This window comes from Protopterus annectens, chromosome 9.part0, assembly GCF_019279795.1.
Source record: "Protopterus annectens isolate FY-2018-M chromosome 9.part0, PAN1.0, whole genome shotgun sequence".
Lineage (NCBI taxonomy): Eukaryota > Metazoa > Chordata > Ceratodontiformes > Protopteridae > Protopterus > Protopterus annectens.
The window spans coordinates 599744974-599768799 of record NC_056743.1 but is presented as its reverse complement, the minus strand read 5'-3'; the positions used below and the strand labels follow the sequence as shown (position 1 = coordinate 599768799).

Below are 23826 nucleotides of genomic sequence, written 5' to 3'. Positions count from 1 at the left end.
AATGTTGACAGTCTATATATGGTAAAACTTTTGAAATGCAGAAGACCAAAACAGGTTTGCACAAAAAACATATGGCTGTATGTGATTGATGCAAAGAGTTGAATAAGATGTACTCAGCTTTGGTGCTAGCATCTAGGTAAAACTGCAAAATAAATTTCCAGAGTTGTATTTAGGTTTGTTTTCCTGCGAAATTGTTTTGGACACCTAAAATAGTCTCTCTAGAGTATTAGTAATTATACATACAGTGTGAAAGTTCAGGCTGTTTGTCAATGAAACTGTCTTTGTAGACTGTTTTAATCAAGGCTATACATTGATTAACCTAAAGATCTGCATCTGTCAACAGATGTTCTAATTATTTTACTGTAATGTATATTAACTTTTTGGAAGGTGATTATTGTCATCACGCTTGTTTTAATATGATTTTGTATTCTTCCAGGCTTTTTTCACAGAGAAGTATATGCAGGAACATGCTGAAGATCTGGAAAAGATTGAGCTCCTAAAACAACTTATTGCCATCCAGGTAATGCAGCTTTTGCTCTGTGCCTGACACACACAACGTCAAGTAAAGTATGAGTTTATAGAGAAGCCTTTCCACAAAAAGTGATTTATCTGCAGTATTCTGTGTGTTGACTGTCCCTTTGTTTGAAATGGTTAGCCAGTGTACATGTATGTATATGTATATATATATATATATATATATATATATGTGTGTGTGTGTGTGTGTGTGTGTTCATAGGTAGGTACTACGCTATCGGCCCAAGGGCCTACGTAAGCCTAGCCAACAAGGTTCCCTGGCTTACGCCACCCAAGAAAGTTATTTTCCTGTGCCACTGTCGAGCAGAGACACAGAAGTGATCCCCAGGGTGCATTTCCTATTTGTCATCCACTCAAGATTTTTCTTGAAGAGTGCCAATGAAGAACTTTGCTTGACATAGATGGGTAGCCTGTTTCCAGAGTATGGGAAGTCTCTGGGATAGGAATCTATCCTTCCAGCATGTCTTGTTTATTGTGGTGACAAGGTTTAAGTCCCTAGAGCATGTACCTCGGAGGTATTGGGACTTCTTTAGGTGTAGCATGTCCAACAGCTCTGAGTTTGACATCGCTTTATATGTTAGGCAGAGATCTCCTCGGAGTAGGTGATATGCTACAGAGTAAAGCTGGAGTTTTTTGAGGCGGTCAGTGTAGGGCATTTGTTTGAGGCCAGTAATCGTCTTTGTGAGGTACTTCTGTGGCCTTTCCAGCTGCTGCAGATGTCTTGTGAGGTACATTCCAAAAGGGGCGTTGTACTCTATAATGGGTCTAATGAGTGTCGAGTAGAGGGGAACAATGACCTCTTTTTTTCCTGGATGAGAACCCTTTTATGATGAGGTGTGCCACTTAGAAGGACTTCCTGACTACTGAGGTGATGTGACTATCAAAGGAGAGACTACTGTCCACCTGGGTCCCAAGGTCTCTTATCACGCAGTTGGTGTTAAGTAGATTGCTGCCTATGTGGTAGTTCATGGGTACAGAGTTTTTACCAAAGGGGATGACGCTGCACTTTTTGGCATTGAGCTTGAGGCCATGGGTCTGACACCAGGCATCTGTCTCAGCGAGGCCCTTCTTTAGGATTTCTGCATCATTTGGGGACTTGACTATGGCTCCTAGTTTGCCGTCATCTGCGAACTTCATTAGCCAGAGGCCTGCTGTGTTAGCCTGTACTTCAGAGAAGTTGATACAAAACAGGAGAGGTCCCAGGACGGAACCCTGTGGTACTCCACTTGTCACTGCTTTGAGGTCAGATTTGGAGTCTGCAACCTTTACAGTGTGGGTTCTGACAGTGAGCCAGGTGGCAACCCATCTTGTGATGTAGGGATTTATACCTAGTTTAGTGAGTTTAGCTATAATTCCAGAATGGGGGAATGGTGTCGAAAGCCTTGGCGAGGTCAACATAGGCTGTGTGAACCACCTTACCCTCATCTACGGCTTTGGTGACTGCCTCAAAGAAGTCGAACAGGTTCAGGAGGCATGATCTGCCTTTCACAAACCCGAACTGGGTTGGATCCAGAGTTTGGAGTTTTCCAATGTCTTTGAGTTCCACGATGATGCTTCCATGGCCTTGTAGACCAGGCTCGTCAGGCTAATAGGTCGATAGTTCCCGGGATCAGTGGTGGCTCTCCCTTTGTGGAGTGGAATAACTGTTGCTGTGCGCCATTCAGTGGGCACCAAGCCTGATGCGAGGCTATTATTGAACATGGTGCTTAAGTGGGGAGCCAGTTCGTTCTGAAATTCATGTAAAACGCAGCCTGGGATGTTGTCCAGTCCCATGGATGCTGTGTTTTTGGCTTTATAGTGCAGCTTTTACCTGCATAGTTGTGATTACAGGGACTCTGCATTCTTCCTGTATAGATGTGGGCCCTTTAGGGGGTGAGAAGGGGGGGGATAAAATTAGCACTGAACCTATCTGCCAGGATGTTGGCAATATCAGTTGGTTCTGTAATTTTCATGCCTTTGTGCTGTAACTCATAGCAGATCTGGGTGTTGCCATCAAGATTTTTGACATAGCTATAGAATGCTTTGTGGTTGTCCTTGGAATTAGTGGTATACGAGTAGTTTTCCCAGTTAATGGTGGGGTAGTTGAAGTCACCCATTATTAGAGTGGTTGAACCCTAATATTTTCCAGTACATCAAAAAGAGGAGTGGGAATCCTGGGGCATGGTGGGAGATCTGTAGCAAGCTACAGTTGGGATTGCAGTTTTCCCAGAGTTAGTTGCACTTGGATAACTTTGGATGCATTATGCTATGCAACTAGCCTGGAGGTGTGGATATCCTTAATGAATATGGACATACCTCCACCTTTGGTGTTTCGGTCCAGGTTACATGGCCAAAAAGTGTGGTATGAGTTATAGCCTGGTAGTGCAGGGGTGCTCTCTGGAACCTTGAACCGGGTCTCAGTCACTGCACAGATATCGATGTTCTCCATTTTAAGGAGTGCCTCGAGTGAGTGCATTTTGAGATTTAGACTTCTAGCATCGAGTAGCATTACCCTCAGTTTTTGCTTGCGTGTTCCTGTTATGGTGGTGAATTTGTTATTTGAACCTTGCTTAAAAAAGGCACTATAGGGGTAGCAAAAGCCTTATCCAGTATCCAGAATCCCAGGGGCGACAGGTGCAGGCCATCTGTGGCAAAGCTTCGTGGTCTATCGACCATGTCATCCCAAGCAGACAGATACTGGATCCCCTTAGAATGACACCAGACGTTTAGCCAATTGTTGAAGTCAGTCATTTTGTCCTTGTACTGCGGTATAATTCTGAGCGATGGCAGAATGCTACTCAGGGCTAGGGTCATACCTGCCTGGGCTGCAAGATCGGAGAGCTCTTCCATGTCTCTTTTCCTGTAGTCCAGGGAGGTACGTCTCAGGTCATTCACACCAACATGGACAATGACAGGGTCATATTTGTACTTTTTATGGAGTGACCTGAGTGTGTGGGTTATGTGACGGATCCTGGCACCCGACAGGCAGCTGACAGTAACCTTCTCCTTGTTTAGCCTGGTGAGTGGGACATCGGTGTGCCTGACTATAGAGTCACCTATGACTAGTGTGTTGGGTATGTTGTTTTGCCTTATTGGATGTTGTTGAGTGGCACACTGAGTCTGTGGGCTATGTGTCATTTGGGTTGTGTTGGGGCATGGAGGTTGCTTGCGTTTCTGCTTTGGAGGTCTCTGTTGCTTAGACAGATTATTGAGAGCCTCCACGAAAGGTTTTGTGTTACTATGTGTGGATTTTGGTGGTGTAGATTTAGTGAGACTATGTGATGAGTTGTGGTGTGGTGCAAATGTTTACCTTCTCCTCATGACTGTGAAGTTCAGTCTTGGTTGGAGAGAGCTTTACCTCCAGTTTGTCTAGATAAGTGCATCTCTCACAGGTTGTAGTGTTGGGTGGTAGGAGGAGAGGGTTGTCTGTGTACATTAGGCAATTTCTACATTGCCTCAAGATACCCAGATTCATCAGATAGACAGGAGAGAACACTGGGAGCTGACCCTTGGACATGCCTGAATAAAAAACTATTTTCCTCTAGATAAGTGAGGAAAGTGAGTACAAGAGCTGTTTTTCTCTAAGCAAGTGAGAAAAGTAAGTACAAAAATTGTTTTCCTCTAGGTAATGAGGAAGATTGAGTGCTATAGTAATGAGTGTACACGTATATATAGGGTACCTGTCAAATCTTCGCTCAAAATTTCGAACGTTACATGGTCGAGACCAAACGTTCGAAATTTTGAGTGCTCGAAGATAGACTTTCAACGGCACCGTACAGTGCAGATGGAGAGAATTTCCCTTTTCTGCACTGAAATGCAGTCTCGGAGTTGGTATATTTAAGTTGGGTGGTGTGGGGGGTGCATGGGGGCTTGCCCCCCTGCCTACACTGTTAGTGTTTTTTTCTGTGTTTTCTTTTTTTTTTTTTTTTTTTTTATGTTCTAACATCCAAATATCGAACATTTGGTCTCAACCATGTAATGTTCGACATTTTGGATGTTTGAACATTTAACATAGACCATATATATATATATATATATATATATATATATATATATATATATACGGTATAGAGAAATTCTTATTTTTAGATTATTACAATGTGGAGGTGCTGCATCTACTTGTCACTTTCAGAAGTTACCCATCCATTCATCCTCAACCCCTTTTTGCCATTTTTGCACATGGGGTCAGGGCATCACGTCAGCAGTGACAATCCTCTAGAGCCAAAGTTTACACCACCGGGTGGCTAACCCTGCCATGGTAGTTCATCCTTACAACACACTCGCGCACACACTCACACCTAGGGCCAATTTACAGTGTCCAGTCCGTATCATTTTGTATAAAAAGCTGAAAGTTAAAATGTCTTTCGTTATATTAATTATATTTTTGGGATTAAACACCTTATATTAATTAAAGAGTTCTGTTTTATTATTATAAAGTAATTGTGGTTTCAGCTTGTTTTGAATGTGAAGGGTATGGACTGCAAACAGATGTCAAAATAAAAACTCATACGTGCAAGACAGCAGCATAAACCACTTTTGAAGCACAGTATTAAGCATATTTTCTCATGATTAGTAGAAAAATGCATCATGCCAGAAATGTATAATCTTGTTCATAGTTTTTTACAAAGTATACCAGGCAAAAAAAAGGAAGTGCAATAGATGTCCTTTTTGCATTACATCTTAATATAGAATATCACATTAATATATTGATTCTGTAATGATAACCACCTCATGCTTTAACTGCATTACAGAAAGATACATCAAAGTAGGGCTTAGAGTTTGACAAGACACATTTATCAGCAGCAGTTTTAGAATGTTTGTGTGTGTAGTATAGGAGTATATTAACAAATTACAACTCATGCTGTCATTAGTCACATTATCAGCAATAAAACATTGACATCACAAGTCAGTACTTGCATTCATTGCCTACCGCTCAACCTCTTAGAGCAAGAAATCTGGACGAAGCCATAGATAATGGGGAGACAAAGGCCTGAAAATAAGGACAATTTTTATATATTGCTCTTACAAAGTTAGAAAGTTGATAGAATAACAGGATTTTAATTAGCATGACTTTTCTGAAGGGGTTAAAGCCTGAAATTCAAATGCCTGTCATTTTATTTTGACTTGAATCCTCAAATATTTGCCAGTGATTTGCTAGAAACCCACAATTTTATGAGAAACAGACCAAAAATATGAGGCAAAAATCTGGACATTCTGCAAACCTCTGTACAGTTAAGAGGTATGATTCATTGAAATCAAACTTAACAGTGCTGCACGGTACTTATCTGTACAAAATGCATACATTTCCCACTGCAAGATAACCTCTGAACTACCAAGCCCAGTCAAACAAAATACAAAACAAAGACATATTTATCTATCTTGTATCCATTTTACCTAGTGCTACAACACCCTCAGTAATTAAACATCAAACACTTTTTCTTTTTGTGCGAGCCTTAGCCCCATGTTCCACATACATGACCAAAGTGAAAGCACTACTTCAGTGTTTGTAGTCAAGTCAGTTATAGCACACATCAGTCTATTGTGTGTCAATCAACCCATACCTCTTTATAGTGCCATGACATTGTTTGGAACTGATTACCTTAATCAGGTTACTCACCAGTTAGTAATATGTAACATGTGAAAGGGTAGATGTGCAAGGAACAAAATGACACTAAGATTGTTTGTCTAGGATATCTTGCAATGGCGGTATTACTCAGTTTGTCACTTAATGCAAATACTAAAATATTTACAGTAATATTTCCTTAAGTGATTCAGCTACACACCTCATCAAGGGACATAGGGTGAAATTTCGTGGCTGACAGAAAAATACACTGCTGCTGTCAACATGTAATGCACTATTATGGAGATAGTTATTGGTTTAGCAATATGAAAATATTCAAATATTTTTACTAATACTGTCAAACCTAAGTCACATGAAACGTGCTAAAGAAAACTGTAACTGACACTTGCAATGTATGGTATGCAACTTGATAGATAGTGAGTATTATTTACATTCAGAAAATAAATGCCTATTAAAGAATTGCTTGGCATCATATGCTTTTGCCTGGCTCAACAGAGTGCCGGTGTTGTTGTGTGTCTTGGTAGTATGGTTTCCAAAATATGAATGATGGTGAATATCTAGAAAAAAACAAACTTGGAGTTTGTTTTTCATAATTATGTATTACCTTATTGATGTAAAGACTTTGAATGCGTTAATTGTCATTATTGCAAAGAACATTTTTCATTTTACTGAGTAACATTGGTGTTTGTACTTATCATAGCATTATAGGGTCTTAGCAGGTTACTAGGTTATCGACCTGGAGGTCATTTTAAGCCTAGCCGTTTCATCTCAATGTAGTACCATGAAAGTGCTAGTCAGTACCACAGATTGCATTTAGTGATGACTGCCCATGACGTTGGTTTTATTTTTTTTTTGAACATTCAATGTTTTAACAGTTCGATCACTAAAGGTCGACCTTTAGTGATTCGAACTATTAAATATTCGATTTTCTAATATAGACCCGGAATTCACATATAGCACAATGTACGACTTTCTCAGTAAACCAACAATACCTGTCTCTAATTTTTATTCTCATCCCCTTAATACTTATTTCATTGACTTCCAATATATAGGGACAGAATTTACATGATCCACACATGTAACCACCCGTATTTATTTTACCCTGGTGTTCTAATAAAGATTTGATGTTGCCTTTTCTAAAATCACAGACTGGCTTTTCTCCAGTTATTCCGCTTATATTAATGTCACCTATCAAAAGTGGCCAATTCTTTTCTAAAATTGCTTTTATATAATATGCATCAATAGAAAAAGTTGTGATAAAACAAGATTTATAATTATTCTTATTAGTATTAACACTTACTACTTGATGGTTATCTACAGAAGTATTGGCAATGTGTACCTGTTCATCTGCTAAGTCAGTAATACCATTAACAGACATATTGTCATTAGATTTCAATAAAGGAATGAAATGGCCATTTTCCCTTTCTTGATAACCTCATTCATGATATTTTCAACCAGGGAATTGGGAATAACCCCTTCTGAAAAACATGTCTTGAAGATTATGGCATTCACAATTAAATCTGTCATACTGAGTGACCATTCGGGCTGCTCTAACAAAGTGCCCTTTTAGAGCACCTCTTTTTTTGTGGAAACGGCAGCTCGTGAAATGCAAAACATTATTAGAGTAAGTTGCTTTTTGAAAGATGACGGGCACAAATTTATTATTCTCAGTGTCTTTCTTTAGCAAAACATCCAAATAAGCAATTTCCACCTCATTTATAGTGTGTGTAAATTTTAGAAAAGGGGTTGTGTTGTTAATATATTGAAGGAACGGTTCTGTACTTTATTCAGGGCCACTCCACAGAGTAAAAGTATCATCCAGGAAGCGGGTATATTAGTAACAGAATGGAAAGTAATGAGATGTCATTAAAAATCTTTTCTCCCATTCTATTATGACGATATTTGTGTACATGCCGCCACAAGGAGACACCATTTCTACCCCTTTTTTTTGGATATAAAGTTGTTCAAACAAAATAAAATTATTTCTCAAAACTGTATCCAGTAACTGCTCCAGTGTATTACTTTTATCCTGAGGTAGATTTTTACTATGTAGATATTCACATAACCATTTAGTACCGATATCATTGAGATTCACAGTGTAGAGTCCTTTACATCAATAGTTATAAAAATAAAGGACCTATCAAAAACTACTATGTTGATCTTACTTTAAAAAATCCCATGATTCTCTACACGATTATGTTTCTGTCTTTAATAATTTCTTCATTTCAACATCAAGATATTTTGCTAGTGGCTGTGTAATGGAGCCTCTAGCATTTACAATAGGTCGAAAAGGGGGTTGGTGCGTGTCTTTATGTATTTTAGGAATCCCATAAATAGTTGGGGCAATAGGATAGTCTACAGACAAAAATTTATGTTCTTTGACAGTAATCAGGCCATCTATAAATAAATCTTGTCTATGCCCTTTGATTTTTCTATATGCAACATTTTGCTCACTCAGAGCTGTAGGCATATGCATCTGTCTCCAGAATTTCAAACAGTTTTTCTCTGTAATTATGTTTCCACATAAGGACCACACCCGCCTCCTTTATCTGGTTTCATGACCCTTAAATGTTCATTAGAAGTCAGATATTCCAATTCATTTATTTCATTAATACACATATTGTTAAGCCGTTTTTTATCTGTCATCGTCCTGTGCACCCTAATATCTAGTTCACATACATGTTCAAAGGTGTCTAATATTAGGGCGATAGGGGGATTATATGTGCTAGATATTTTAAAAGGGTGTATAACATTCTCAACACCTTTAAATACCAGGTTCAGATTCAGCTTCCTGATACATAGTTTTAAATCTAATAATGTCAGTACCACATCAGCTGATGAATTAGGTGTAAATGTAGGTCCTTTTGAAGGTTATATAAATGGGTGTTGACATTCAGTTCCGTAAAGTAATAAACTTTGAAGTCACCTTCATTATTTACGTGAATGGATAAAGATGGCAATGAATAGGTGTTAACATCACTAGTAAGTATATCAAAACATGGGTTTAATATCTCCCCCCGATTCCCCTTCTGTGGTCCCCTGTAATGTCCTCTGTTCGCTCTGTTGTTGCCCTGTTGGTATTAATAAGATTGTTGTTTGTTTGCTTGTTATTTCCCTGGAATGCTAATTCCACCTAATACGCGGCTTCTCAGCACTTCTGTGGATCACTAGTGATATCTGCATTGCTTACTCTACTTATTTCCTTGTTTCACTTGAAAGAAAGTTACTGTTTGTCGTTTTTGCATTTAAGTTACCTGTAACACATTGCACTTAAGTTACCTGGCACTTGCTCGCTAAAGCAATTATATAAGTCAGCACTAAAAATTAAAAGCACTACACCCTCACTCCCCACTGGCCCTTGTTTTCAATTATTAAGGAATTCCCAATATTATTCTAGCATGTCCAAAGGTCAGTTGTCAATCTCCTCTCCGGTCCAGCTGGTGAATCTGGGAATCTTGAGGCAATGTTACAACTGCCTCATGTACACAGACAACCCTCTCCTCCTCCCAACAAATTCCAACACATGTGAGAGATGCAACCATATAGCCAAACTGGAGGCTAAGCTCTCTCAACTCAGTACTGGCATAACCAGTCAGGAGGAGAAGGAAACCACACTCACTACAATTCCAGTCTCACTTAGACCTACCACGACAGCAAACCAAACACATAATCACACAAAAACATACTCGGAGGCTCTAAATAAAGATCTGCCTAAGCAGCAGAGACCTCCAAAGCATACACCCAAGCAACCGCTACCCCAAAACAAAACACGTGCAACACACATCCTTCAAAGCCAGTGTGCCGAACAGTCACAGCCCTTAAGACTAAACAACACACCTGATACACTTGTAATAGGTGACTCTATCATCAGGCACACTGACGTCCCGCTCACCAGGCTGAACAAGGAGAGGGTCACGGTGAGCAGCCTGTCGGGCGCTAGGATCCGCCACATAACACAAGCACTCGGGTCACTCCAAGGCAAGTACAAATATGACTCAGTCATTGTCCATGCTGGTGTGAATGACCTGAGACGTACCTCCCTGGACTACATGAAAAGAGACATAAAGGAGCTCTCTGAGCATGTAGCCCAGGCCGGTATGACCCTGACCTTGAGTAGCATCTTACCCTCACCAAGAATGATGCCACAATATGAAGACAAGATGATCAATTTCAACAATTGGCTTAAGTACTGGTGTCATTCAAAGGGGATCCAATGCCTGTCAGCTTGGGATGATATGCTCAACAAGCCACGATGCTTCTCTAGGGACGGCTTGCACCTGTCACCCCTGGGCTTTCGGATATTGGCAAAGGCTCTTGCTACCCCCATAGTGCCTTTTTTAGGCAAGGCTCAAAAGACAAACCCACCTCCATAGGTATCACAAGGGATAAGAAACTAAGAGTAATGCTACTCAACGCCAGAAGTCTAAACCTCAAGATGCACGCACTTGAAACTCTCCTTAGCATGGAGAACATCGATATCTGTGCAGTAACAGAAACCTGGTTCAGGGCTCCCGAGAGCACCCCAGCACTGCCAGGTTATACCTCATACCATGCTTTTTGGCCCCAAAACTTGGACCGAACCACAAAAGGAGGGGGAGTATCGATATTCATCAAAGATACCCACACCTCCAGGTTGGTGGCAAAGCACGAAGCATCAGAGACTATCCATGTGCAACTAACAGTGGGTAAAACTGCCTTCCAGTTTATAGCCTGCTACACACCATCCTCCCAAACCCAGGAACCCCACTCGGCCTTTCTGAGAACACTGGAAAATATGAAGGTCTCTCCAAACACTATTATATTGGGCGACTTCAACTACCCAACCATAGACTGGGAGCATTACTCTAGCTCCAACACCCTAGCCCAAAGGTTCCTAGAATTTATAAACTCAAATGCTATGGAACAACTTGTTACCACTCCCACAAGAGGGGAAAACATACTGGACCTGGTCATCACCAACATGGGGACTCTATGCTCCAGACCAGAAGTGTATCCCTCACTGGTAAGATCAGACCATAAACTAATCTCACTGGATATTCACATCCCGACCCCACCCCCTGCCCAGAAAACCACAGTGAAAAACTTCTCTAAAGCAAATTTCACACTCCTCAAAACCGAGGTGGAATCCTTCAAAGCCCCCGGGCCTGTGGAAAATACGGCCCAGACCGTAGAATCCTTTATAAAAGCATTCTATGAACACCTTCAGGAATGCATGGATCATGCGATCCCAAATAAAACCAAGACCCAATCCTCCAAAGGCAGACGTCCTGTCTGGTGGACCCCAGCCATAAACAAAACTATACAATAGAAGGAGGAAGCTACTAAATGATAAAGCAAAATCCCAAAAAGGGAAGGCATCACTGATCAGTATTAGCAAAAAACTACGGGCACTCATAAAATTGTCTAAGGCCAGCTTCGAGAGAAAAATTGCACAGGACACTAAGGATAATCACAAGGCTTTCTTTAGTTATGTTAGGAACCTGGGTGGTAATTCCCAGATATGCTCAGAATTAGTCCAAAATGACAAAAAATACACTGAACCCACAGACATTGCCAACATCCTAGCTGACAGGTTCAGCGCAAACTGCCCCCCACCAAAAGGGCAAATATCTATCCCAGCAGAGTGCTGCCCCCCTGACATCTCAGATGCTCAGGTAAGAGCCGCCCTCTCCAAAGCAAAAAACACAGCATCAATGGGACCAGACGGTGTCCCGGGCTGCGTCCTACAAGAACTCCAAGAAGAGCTAAACCCAAACATAAAACTACTGTTCAGTGTCAGCCTTACTACAGGATATGTGCCCAAGGAGTGGCGTACAGCAACAGTGGTCCCTCTCCATAAAGGTGGTGCCTCAACGGATCCTGGAAACTATCGCCCCATAAGCCTGACTAGCTTGGTCTGCAATGCTATGGAAAGGATCATCATGGACATCATAAATAAAGATATTGGGGACCTGCAGACACTGGATCCTACTCAGTTTGGCTTTGTTAAGGGCAGATCCTGCCTCTTAAACCTGGTTGATTTCTTTGAAACAGTCACCAAGGCCATTGACGAGGGGAAGGTGGTCCACACAGCCTACCTGGACCTCGCAAAAGCCTTCGATACAATACCCCACTCGGGCATTATAGATAAGCTCACCAGCTTAAATATAAACCCCTATGTCACTAGATGGATTGCAAACTGGCTCAAGGACAGAACCCACATGGTTAGAATTGCTAGAGCCATGTCAGACTCCAAACCAGTTACAAGTGGTGTCCCACAAGGCTCAGTCCTGGGACCTCTCTTGTTCGGTATATATTTCTCGGAGGTACAGGCCAACATGGAAGGACTGTGGCTGACCAAGTTCGCAGATGACTGCAAACTGGGCGCCATAATTGACTCTCCAGCCGACACAAGCATCCTTCAAAAGGGCCTCATAGAAACAGACAACTAGTGCCAGAGCCATGGCCTCAAGCTAAATGCCAAAAAGTGTATAGTCATCCCCTTTGGCAAAAACAAAATGCCCACAAATTACCACATAGGTGGTAATCCATTAAGTACAGAAGAAGTAATTAGGGACCTGGGGACCCAAGTTGATAGCAATCTCTCATTTGACAACCACGTGGCCAAAGTGGTTAGAAAAACATTTTATATAGTCCACCTAATCATGAAGGGATTCACATCTAGATCAGGGGAGGTCATTGCGCCTCTTTACTCATCCCTCATCAGGCCCATAATTGAGTACAATGCCCCTTTTGGGATGTACCTTACCAGACACATGCAGCAACTGGAAAGACCCCAAAAGTACCTCACCAAGAGGATCAAAGGGCTCAAACAGATGCCATATGCTGCCCGGTTAAAGAAACTCCAGCTCTACTCAGTGGCATACCGCCTGTTCAGAGGCAATCTGTGCCTGACGTATAAAGCCATGTCCAACCCAGAATTAATGGACATGCTGCACCTCAGAAAATCCAAATCCCATCGAGCTACGCCTCGAGAGACTTGAACCACAGCACTGAAATAAATAGGACATGCTGGAGGGACAGATTCATAACCCAGAGGCTCCCTTCACTCTGGAATAAAATCCCAGTCCAGGTTAGGCAGAGTCCCTCATTGACTCTCTTCAAGAGGAATCTTGATGAGTGGATGGGAGATCGTAGGTTTACCCCGGGTATCACTTCTGTGTCACTGTTAGACAGAGGCACAATATACTAACCTCGAAAAAGGGCATAGCAAAATAAATTTAAAATGGGTGGCGAAAGCCAAACACATTCTGGCTAGGCTTATAAATGCCCTAGGGCAGATAGCCAAGTATGAACCTATAATTGGTGCCCCTCATCTGTTGTTGATTCTTGATCCGCTGCAATCTCCTCAGAGGCGGGAACTCTTCTTTCCCTAAAAAGAACATCATAGCAGGGTCATAGCAGATTACTAGGCTATCGATCTGGAGGTCATTTTAAGCATAGCAGTTTCATCTCAGTGTAGTACCATGAAAGTGCTAGTCATTACCAAAGATTGCATTTAGTTGATGACTGCCCATGATCAGGAGGGTTGTGGGCACTATCCCGAATATATGTACAGTGCCCCGTCCACTCGTCCAGGTTCCTCTTAAACAGTGTCCTAGAGGTGCTCTGTTTCACATGAATTGATGGGCTGTTCCAAAAAGCAGCAGTTGCTGGGAGATAGCTCTGTCCCTCCAGCATGTCCTATTTAAGTCACAGGCCACATTTAGATCCCTGGAACGGGTTGTCCTAATCCCATTTGATTTACTGATATGCAGCAAGTTCATTGGGTTTGGGTCTTGGATTTCTGTATAGGCCAGGTATAAGTCTTCCCTAAGAAGTCTTTATGACATGGAGTATAGTGACAGGGACTTTAGTCGGTCAGTGTAAGGTACATGCTGGAGCCCCTTGATCTTCTTTGTTAGAAACCTTTGTGGTCTCTCCAGTTGCTGCAGGTGCTTTGTACGGTACATGCTGAAAGGCTCTTTTGGGCCGGATTAGTGCAGAGTATAGAGGGGTTATAACCTCTCTTGCTCTCGAGGCGATAACTTTACTAATCAAGTGTGCTACCTAGAAAGCCTTCTTTACCACAGTAGACACATTGTGGATGAAGTTAAGATTGCAATCGACTTGTGATCCTGGGTCCCTTATCACTTTGTGGATACTTGGGGTATTGCCACTGACTTGATAGAGTGAAGGGACATTGTTTGTATCAAAGGGAATGATGCATTTCTATGCATTCAGTTTGAGGCCTGACTAATACACCAGTTGTTGATGTGGGTGAGACGCTCCTGGAGTATACGGACATAATTTGGGGATTCAATGTTTACACCTAGTCTGCAGTCGTCTGCAAACTTGGTCAGCCACAACCCCTTAGTTTTGACTTGAGAAGTATATACCAAATAGTAGGGGGCCCAGCACTGACCTCTGTGGCACACCGCTGATAGGTCTGCTAGTTGATGTGAAGTCATCCACTTTGGTAGTGTGTGTTCGGTTTGTGAGTCAGTTGGCAACCCATCTTACAATGAAGGGGTTTACATTCAGTTTGCTAAATTTATTAGGTAATTTCTGGATGTGAGATTGTGTTGAAAGCCTTTGCCAAGTTGAGCTATGCTGTGTGCACAGATTTGCCCTTGTCAGTAGCCCTCATCATATTTTCAAAGAAGTCCCTCAAATTTAACAGGCAGGATCTGCCCTAGATGAAGCCAAATTGGCTAGGATCCAGGGTTTGAAGGTCGCCTATGTTTTTATTTATGAGGTCCATAATGATACATTCCATGGCATTACAGATGAGGCTGGTCAGTCCTAAGGGTCTGTAATTCCCTAGGTCTGTTGCTAGGCCACCTTTGTGGAGGGGAATAACTGTTGCTGTTGGTGATGCTAGTTCACGTTTTAGCCTGTTTAAAAGACAACCTGGGATGTCTGGTCCCATAGACGCTGTTTTGTCTGCCTTGGACAAGGCTTTGAGGACCTGCTTTTCAGAGATGTTGGGGGGGGGGGTTGGAGGAATGTCTGTGATAAGTTAGGAGGGGATAAGGGAGTGAAGTTTTCGCTAAACCTATCTACTAACAGGTTTGCTGTCTCTGTGGGGTCAGTGTGTGTGTGATATCATTGGTCACTAGTTCTGCACAGGCTTGGGTCCTACCTTGTAGGCTGTGTCCTTAGTTGTAAAAGGCCTTATAGTTATCCTTGGCTGGACTTGCTAAGTTTCTCAAAGAGGACCCCTTAGAGGATTTGACAAGTTGTCTTATTTCCCATTTGAGGCTTAGGAGGGTGATTTTCCTTTGTTGGGGTATTGCCTTTGTTATCTTAGACAGCAACTTTTTGCATTTATTGTAAAGTTTGTTGATGCTGGATGTCCACCATGGCAGCTTGTTTTTACTTGGGGCTCTAGCTTTAATTCTTTCTGGTACAGCTGAAATTTATACACGTATGAAATGAATTTACAGGGCTTTAGTGTAAGCTTAGGCGTAGCTATCACTTCCAGCATGAGTTGAGGCTTGGAATGCATTTATACCTTCGCCTAGGAGGGTATAGTTTGCCTTGGGTTTTTTTACACTTGATTTTACCCTTTGTGAGTTCTGGTGTTAGTGCCAGCTCGAAGGTGACTGTTTTGTGGCCAGATTTAACTGAGTGCCCGACAGTTGCAGCAGTGCATTTGTTTGACATGTTAGGACCAGATCTAGAATGTTTGTTCCTCCTGTTGGGGTATGAACAGTTTGTTCCAGGGCATTTGAATTAACAGAGTCAAGGAACTTTTGCGCTAGCGAGTTGTGGCTAGTGTAGATTTCCCTGTTGATGGTGGGATAATTAAAATCCCCCATAACCAGAGTGTTTGATAAAATTTGGATGGTCTCCAGTTTCATGAAGTAGGCTTCATGGGTGTCATGACCCATGGAGGGGCATCTATAACTGGCTATGACTTGAATGACGGTCTTACCCACCATAACCTGAACTTGGAGTAACTCCATGGAGTTATCCAGTCTAACTAGATGGGTGGTGAATTTATCTCTAATATAGATAGAAACACTGCCTCTTTTGGTTTTCACACACGTTCATTTTGCGGTCTAAAGGTGTGGAAGGCATTGTGGCCTTTCAAAGCCAGGGTACACTCTGAGGCCTTGAGCCAGGTTTCTGTGACTATACAGACATCTACATCTTCTGGTGACAGAAGTGCTTCCACGAAATGCAGTTTTTGGTTTAAGCTCCTAGCATTTAGCAGCATGACCCTTATTTTGTTCTGGTTGGAAAATTTCATGTCACTAATGTTGTTTTTAATGTCTTGCATAAAAAAGGCATTATGGGGAGGCAAGAGCCTTTGCCAGCAGCCAAAATCCTACATGTGCCAGGTGCAAACCATCTCTGGCAAAGCAGCAAGGTTTGTTGACCATGGCTTCCCAGGCTGACAAGAACTGGATCCCCTTTGAATGACACCAGAAACTAAGCCAGTTAGTGAAATCACTCATTTTTTTTGTTTATACTGCGGCATCATTCTAGGTGAGGTTAGTATGCTGTTCAAGGCTAGGGACATACTTGCCTGGGACACGTACTCCAAGAGCTCAACTGTGTCTCTCTTCATATAGTCCAGTGAGGTATGTCTCAAGTCGTTCACACTAACAGGAACTGTGACAGAATCGTAATGGTACTTGTTGCTGAGAGACCTGAGTGCATGCATTACCTGACTAATCCTTACACCAGACAGGCAGCTGACTGTGACTTTCTCCTTGTCCAACTTGAGTGGGACATCCATGTGTCACTGTTGAGTCTCCAATGACAAGAAAGTTTGATTTTTGAATGTTTCACTTTGGATGTGACACTGGTGTTGCTATGTGTCGTGGGTGCTATAGGGACTGTGTTAGTTGTACCATTCTTGTGTTTTGGAGGTCTTTGGTGTTTAGCTAAGTTTTTGAGAGAACCTCCGCATATATAGAGTTTTGTGTGTGATGCATACTTTGTGGGTGAGTTGACAACCTCTTCTGTGTTACTGTTTTTGAGTGCGAGAGAGCATGAATTCAAGATTCTTGGTGTAGATGCATGTTTCTCACTCTGTACTAGCGTGAGTTATTAGTAGAGGGTTGGTGGTTTACATGAGGCAGTTAATACATTGCTTCAAGAGACCCAAGTCAACAAGGTTGGCAGGAGAAACAAGGGCAGTTCAACTGTCCATAATGCTAGGTTGAAGACTGTAATCATTCAGTGGTTGGATATTTTTGCCTGGGGTTTTATTTTTTTATTTTTTATTTTTTTGCTGATATTTAATAGGTTACAGCTCACTAGCAGTATTTCTCTGACTGGGAAAGCAATAAGGATGAGGGCTACACTAGTGTACTACAGTATTATCTTGGGGAAACATTGTTGAATTTAACTGTCTGGCTTTAGTGCACAATTCTGTGGCTGCGTGCAATGCTCTGTGATGCACAAACAAGCAGAAACCTTCTCAAATGCAAGGCGTAAATACCAAAAGCTAAAAACTTGAAAAAAAATGTAAAAAGATTCAAAAGGACTAATGAGGATCCTTATTCCAAGCCCTAGACCCACCTCCCTTTGCCAGACAGGGCCCAGTCAACATAATCCTTTCACTAAACTACAGATAGACCAATCCAAGATGGCCTGGAAAATGTGCTCAGAACAGACAACCACTACAATCAAAGCCAGATGCAGCAAGCCTGCATCTGGGCTAGCTTTGTAAACAGTGAAAACAGCAATAAAATGTGATTTAACAGGCACAGTAATGCAGTCAGTTGTAGTAAAACAGTGTAGTTTAGTACACAGTATATAAATACAGTGTAAAAGTAGGCAACAGGCAATAAAAAAGTGCAATAAATAGTATAAATAAGCAAAAAAAAAAACAAAAAACAGGCAACTTATGTTTTAGGAAGGTCAGAAGCCTCTAGTTGTCTGGTATCTCAGCTCAGAATTATGGCTGGTAGCCCAACTCAGTTCATCTTGGTACAAACAAGCAAAAGGTCCAATCAACACATTTGCAGTTTCAGAGATTTTTTGTGTTTATTTGGCTTTGTTTTTAAACTTAATTAAAATAAACTTGGGAATATAAGGATACGTGTAGAGTCGGGGCATTCCATAGCTACTAGGTGTTGAGCTGATAACAGTTGAGATTGCATAATGCACTTAAGGGAAGAGGGCAGAATGCTTGGAAAAGTTTAAAAATAATGCCAGTGTAAGCATATGGAATGAAATTTAGTACTACCTAGAGAAATAGGATCTGCTGTTGTGACCTTCCGTCCCTTGTAAACATTGGAACTTATTTATACCTGTCAACCCAAGAAATCTAGACAAAGCCTGACATAATGGGAGGACAAAGCCCCCAAAATTAGTATAGATTTTAAATATTTCTCTTATAAACTTAGGAAGTTGCTAGAATAACAGGGTTTCTGTTAAAATGCATTTTCTAAAAGATATAAAGTATGAAACTTAAAAGTATGTAATAATTTATTATTCCTCATATCATCCTATTAACTTGCCAGAAAAAAACTCAAATTTTATGAGGTTTTGAGACAAAAATTTGGACATTCTAAATCTGCACAGTATAGAAGTATGAACATATCTGAATTTAGGTCATGTCTATATAGAAGACCAAACATTTATGGTATATAATAATATCATGAGAGCCTTTCCAGTGAGATGGCACTATGTTCTTCACATTATGGGAGGGGAGGTACAAAACTGTTAGAGTGATAGATGACAAGTTATATTTGACCTTAGATTCTGACCAAAATGTGAAAAACCTAAAAAAAAATGGCGCTTGTGTTTTACTCTGGTGCAGGAATCTCGAATATATTATGTTGTAGAAGTAAAACAGGAGATTGCTGCACATAAACCCTCCCATCTCGCAAATGCACACACTTGTAAAAGAGGCATGGGGAGGTGTTTTCTCCATACTGAAGTGCTTTGGAGCTTTTGCAACATTTGGCTGACTTAAATGTAGCCATTTCTATAATTAATTAAATCAGAAAAACCTCCTGGTTATGGTACTAGAATGGTCTCGGAATCAGCCAGTGAAGGGTGCCTTAATTTTGGAAAAAATACTTTAACAGCTACTTAACATAAAATTGGTAAAACGTGTTGTGGCTTAATTCCCACAGAGGACTTCAATTTCCTTGATTTGGTCTAGGAATGCTCTTTAAGCTTTTTAATCTGACTTAATTACCAGTTTGTCTGGAAAGTGGTTATGATAATTCTTAACTATTACTAAACTGCAAATGTTATGCAAACCCTGAGTAGTTTTTGCGAAGCTGTTTCATATTATTTTTTTTGCTGTATAGCTACTACTTGGTTGGGGCCTGCATGCAGCATGAATTAAGACTGATGTGTTATTGGGCAGTATTACTGAAGCATGTGTGTGATCATTTTTTTGGAAGCTTGCATATGATGTTGACCAGGAGAGGTGCAATAATGGGTAGTCTGTGATTTATAGTATGTATTTTCCTGACCCCAGTGGTGACCTGGTTATAATGCAGGCCAAGAGTAATGCACTAGTGCTTGAGGGCTAGGTAAAGTGGATGTTTGCATGATCCCTGAAGACTTGTGCTGTGTTTCTGATAGTTGCTGTTTCAGTTGTGGAGTTGTATGGTAACAGTGAAGACCCATCTGCCGGCTATGAAACAGATTATGGACAAAGTTTAATATCAACAGTGAGGGGAAAGGGTGTATTCTTTGTTGGCTGTAACTTGGATAACTGTGAGGGAATTTGCTGTATCTTGGCTGTTTGTTTAAACTAATAGTATGCACTGGAAATGCATTAGAATATCCTATCTGTACTTAGCCAGCAACGTTTTGTTTTTTGCATGAACCACTTCTTTAAATGTATGTAGTAGTTGGAAAGATAAACTTTTATGTAATACGGTTGGTATAGTGAATAGAAACTGGTATGGAGGAAAGCTGGTAGTGGGTGAAGGATAGTTATTGAGAAGAGGAGTCTGTAACTAGCATGGTCCCACAGGAGTTCATTGTTTGGTCTGTCATATTTTATCACGTGTGTCTGTGAAATGGCAACATGAGTGGAAAGCAGGAACAGTCTGTTTATATTTACTAACATCACCAGAATTGTAGCATGAGTTAGAAATGGCAGAGGTATGGGCTGCCATAACTACTGGACAAAATAGCTTGGTAAGTATAGGGATAACTGAAGACTGTTACAGTGTTATGCATTTCCAGGGTGGGGAAGGTCCAAGAGTATTACACAAGCTGGGGAGTTTCTCTACAGATGTCGGAAGATATCATTCCTAGTCATAAGTTATGCAGCTCGAGATGTGATTGTTATGATCAAGTCCAGAGGAATGTTGAGCTGCATAATGTGGAGCAGGTGTCATTTTCTACCATATAGGCTGCTGGTCAGGCTGTAGCTGGAGCTCCATGCACAGTTCTGGAGATCTGGTAGAGTAAATGATGTAAAGCTAGTAGCAGTAAGGTTGCCACGTGATAAAGGACGAGAGTGTGGAAATTGAACAGTGGCACCAGACACTACTCGTGTGTTTTGGTGAACACCACAGCTACCCAGACCTGACTGTCTGAAGAAATAAAGTCAAATTATGAACAGAAGAAGACAGAATTATGAAGCTTGTTGTTACATATTTCAAGTGTTCCTGGCACCACAACATTTTCCACATGTGGGCTTAGCCCTCAGAATCTTAACTCTGCCTACTAAATCTGAGATAGCTATACCTTGAAGTAGGGGCATACTGCATATTATTGCAGCCTCAGACTTTTGTATATATACCCCTAATTAAATTTTAATTAAATGAAGACTAAAACTAAATGCCAAAAAGTGTATAATCATATCCTTCAGCAAGCATGACTCCACTTGTAACTGTCACATTGACAACATACCCCTGAAAATTGATGATGTAGTCAGGGATTTGTGAATCAAGATTGATTAATGAATTGTCCTTTGATCACTAAGTATCAACTGTTGTAAGGAAGTCTTTTTTAATGGCACAGCTTATATCTAAAGGCATTGCGTTCAGAACCAGAGATGTAATTGTCCCACTGTGCTTAGAACGTATTAGGCTGATCATGGATTATAATGCTCCTTTCATCATGTACCTGTATAAACATTGGTCACAGCTGGAATGACTACAGTGCTTTCTCAAATCTTTTTCCCCTCTTCTCAGTCTCATACAAGCTTGTGTATAGAGCTTCAGCAGAACCTATTCCATCAGACCTATTGCACATTCGTAAGTCCCATTGTATCATAAACCCACTCAAGGGATCTCACTGATATTTGCAAAATAAAATCCAAGCCCTCCAACATGTTAAATTTATCACAGAGAATACCGCTTCTATGGAACTGTCTTCCACTCCACATAAAGCAAAGTGCTTCTCTCACTATAAACAAATATAATTTGGATGAATTGGATGGACAACCACAAATTCATTCCTGGTTTAGCACCCCTGTACTTTATGAATAGGGGAAATATGTTAATGTCCCAATATATCCTTGTTTGGCCAATCTCAGTGTTGTTTGTATACAAAATATAAGACCTAAAATCTACCCTAGGAATGTAAGGCTAGGCTTTTTAAGATCCTCAGAGATCAATGGCCTAGTAAGTACATATGAACTTAATTTGCTGTTGAATATTCCACAGTTATGAGACTCACAATTGCAGTCCTTAGACTTAGAATTGGGGCCACATGGAAAGAAAGAATTGATGAGTATATAAACTGGCAGTTTTTTAAGGTCTGATGGTAGATGGAGTTGTGAAGGCAGGTTGGAGGAGGCCGTGTTTCATGGCTGTATGTATGTAAGAATTAAGAACACACTTTTTCAATGTAAAGGGTTGTACAGCTGTGAAATGCCCTTCTGGAGAGATTGTCAATGCAGGTGAGCAAGAGTGTTCAGAGGAGGCCAGGATATGTGTAAACGAGGAGAAAAACTGCAACAGTCGAATTAACTGAAGGAGTGAGTGCATCTGCTGATTTTATTGTGTGTATTTATTTATTTTACATTTAAATTCTTAGCACTGAATATGCACAAAGAAAAACAGTAGGCTTTAACATAAGAGATGTTAAAACTTAATTCTGGGTCAAATTGTAGACTGAAAAACTAAAACAAAAAGCTAATTCAGAATGAATCAAAGTTGACAGAAACTGCAAATTAGTATAGATTCCTCTGATAGAGGGACAATGGAATCTCCCAAATGTTATCTTAGGACCTTTGAAGGGCAGATTCTTTCTCACATGCCTGATTCCAGGTTGGTAGCCTGTTTCAGAGGATGGGAGTAAAATATAAAAAAAGACACTCTGCCTCATCTTTCCAACTGTACCTTTGCAACTGTTAGAATCCCTGCACCAGGTGACTGAAGCTGCTTAGTTGGGACGTAGGATTACAAAAGTTCTTTGAGATAGACAAGACCAAGATCATGCAGGACATGGGAAGTGAGTGTCAGAATTTTAAAGAATTATCATTTTGCAACAGACAGCCATAATGAATCCCTAAAGACTGGAGTGATATTACTTGTTAGAACCTCTGTTGTCAGTTTGGTAATCTGTGTGTGTATATTTGGTTCCACTTCATATCATCGAATTATCATTTCATCGAATTTCAAATCATCGAGACCAAATCGTCGAAAACTCATTTCGTCAAAAACTCATATCATCGAATCTCAAATCATTGAAAACTATAAAGCAACTACAAATAACATTCCACAAAGTTTCTACTACATTTATGCAGGGGAGGGGGGGGCAAGCCCCCCCTGCACCCCCCCGTAAATAAAAATTCCAACTCCAAGGTTGCACTACAGTGGGGAAAAAGGTACTTTCCTAACCCCACTGTAGTGCGACCTTGGAGTTGGTATATTTAATTACGGGGGGGTGCAGGGGGGCTTGCCCCCCTGCATAAACATAGTAAACAGTGTCTAGGATGTTATTTTTAGTTGCTTTATAGTTTTCAATTATTTGATATTCGATGATATGAGTTTTCGACTAAATGAGTTTTCGACAATTTGGTCTCAATGATTTGAAATTCGATGAAATGATAATTCAGTGACATGAAGTGGAACCGTGTATTTATATGTGTGTACATATTTATGGGTCTGCCTCACTAGGTCAGCACACCACAATGTCAGCAGTAAGAATGTCAATAAGAAAAATACAGAAACTGCAGCAAATAGTCTCAAACAAGAAACACAAGGCCAAGAAAAAAGAACAGTTTAAAAGCACACAAAATGTGATTTCTCTGACACAACCATCATCTGCCAAATACAGTAATAGTAACTCACCCTACTCCTGACAGTAATGAGAAAGCTTTTGAAAGGTTTGAGAAGAAATTTTGTTAATTCTGTCTTAGTTTTGGTATAGGGAATTGTCATGCTCATTTGTCTAAGCTTCTGCTGGCTTCTTTGACAGTATGAGAAAGTTAATTGCTGACCTGTCTTTTTTCAGAGACTTTAAAGACGTCTCAAAATTCTTTATCTACTGTGTCTCTGGTAACTAAACACACTCTGAAATGTTCTTATGACACTGCTGTTGCTGTTTCTAAACAGCTGCTACTGGGTCAGTGATGAGAAGATTTGCATTTTTGTATTCTTAGACTTTATCGAAGAATAGATGTCCAAAATGGCTCATACTGATCAACAAGCTTAATTTCACCTCTCCCAGTGTGAAAACATAAACTGAGAAAAAGGAGCCAGTGAATTTTTTTTTTTAGGTAAAATTCAGTTATTGGCTATTAAGTACCCTGCCTGCTAGCAAAGAAGAAATATGGAGAATCTCAAAGAAAATCAACCAGAAAAGGT

General features: G+C 40.7%; 1 protein-coding gene across 1 annotated transcript in view; it reads left to right on the top strand.

Moving 5' to 3' along the window:
- The window catches only part of DOCK5 (dedicator of cytokinesis 5), a gene marked incomplete in the record, with an annotated part of 3482443 nt that overhangs the window by 3175190 nt on the left and 283427 nt on the right, over nt 1–23826 (top strand). Inside the window, 1 exon segment of the mRNA XM_044083155.1 lies at nt 437–520. Within this exon segment, the coding sequence (XP_043939090.1) occupies nt 437–520 (84 nt within the window).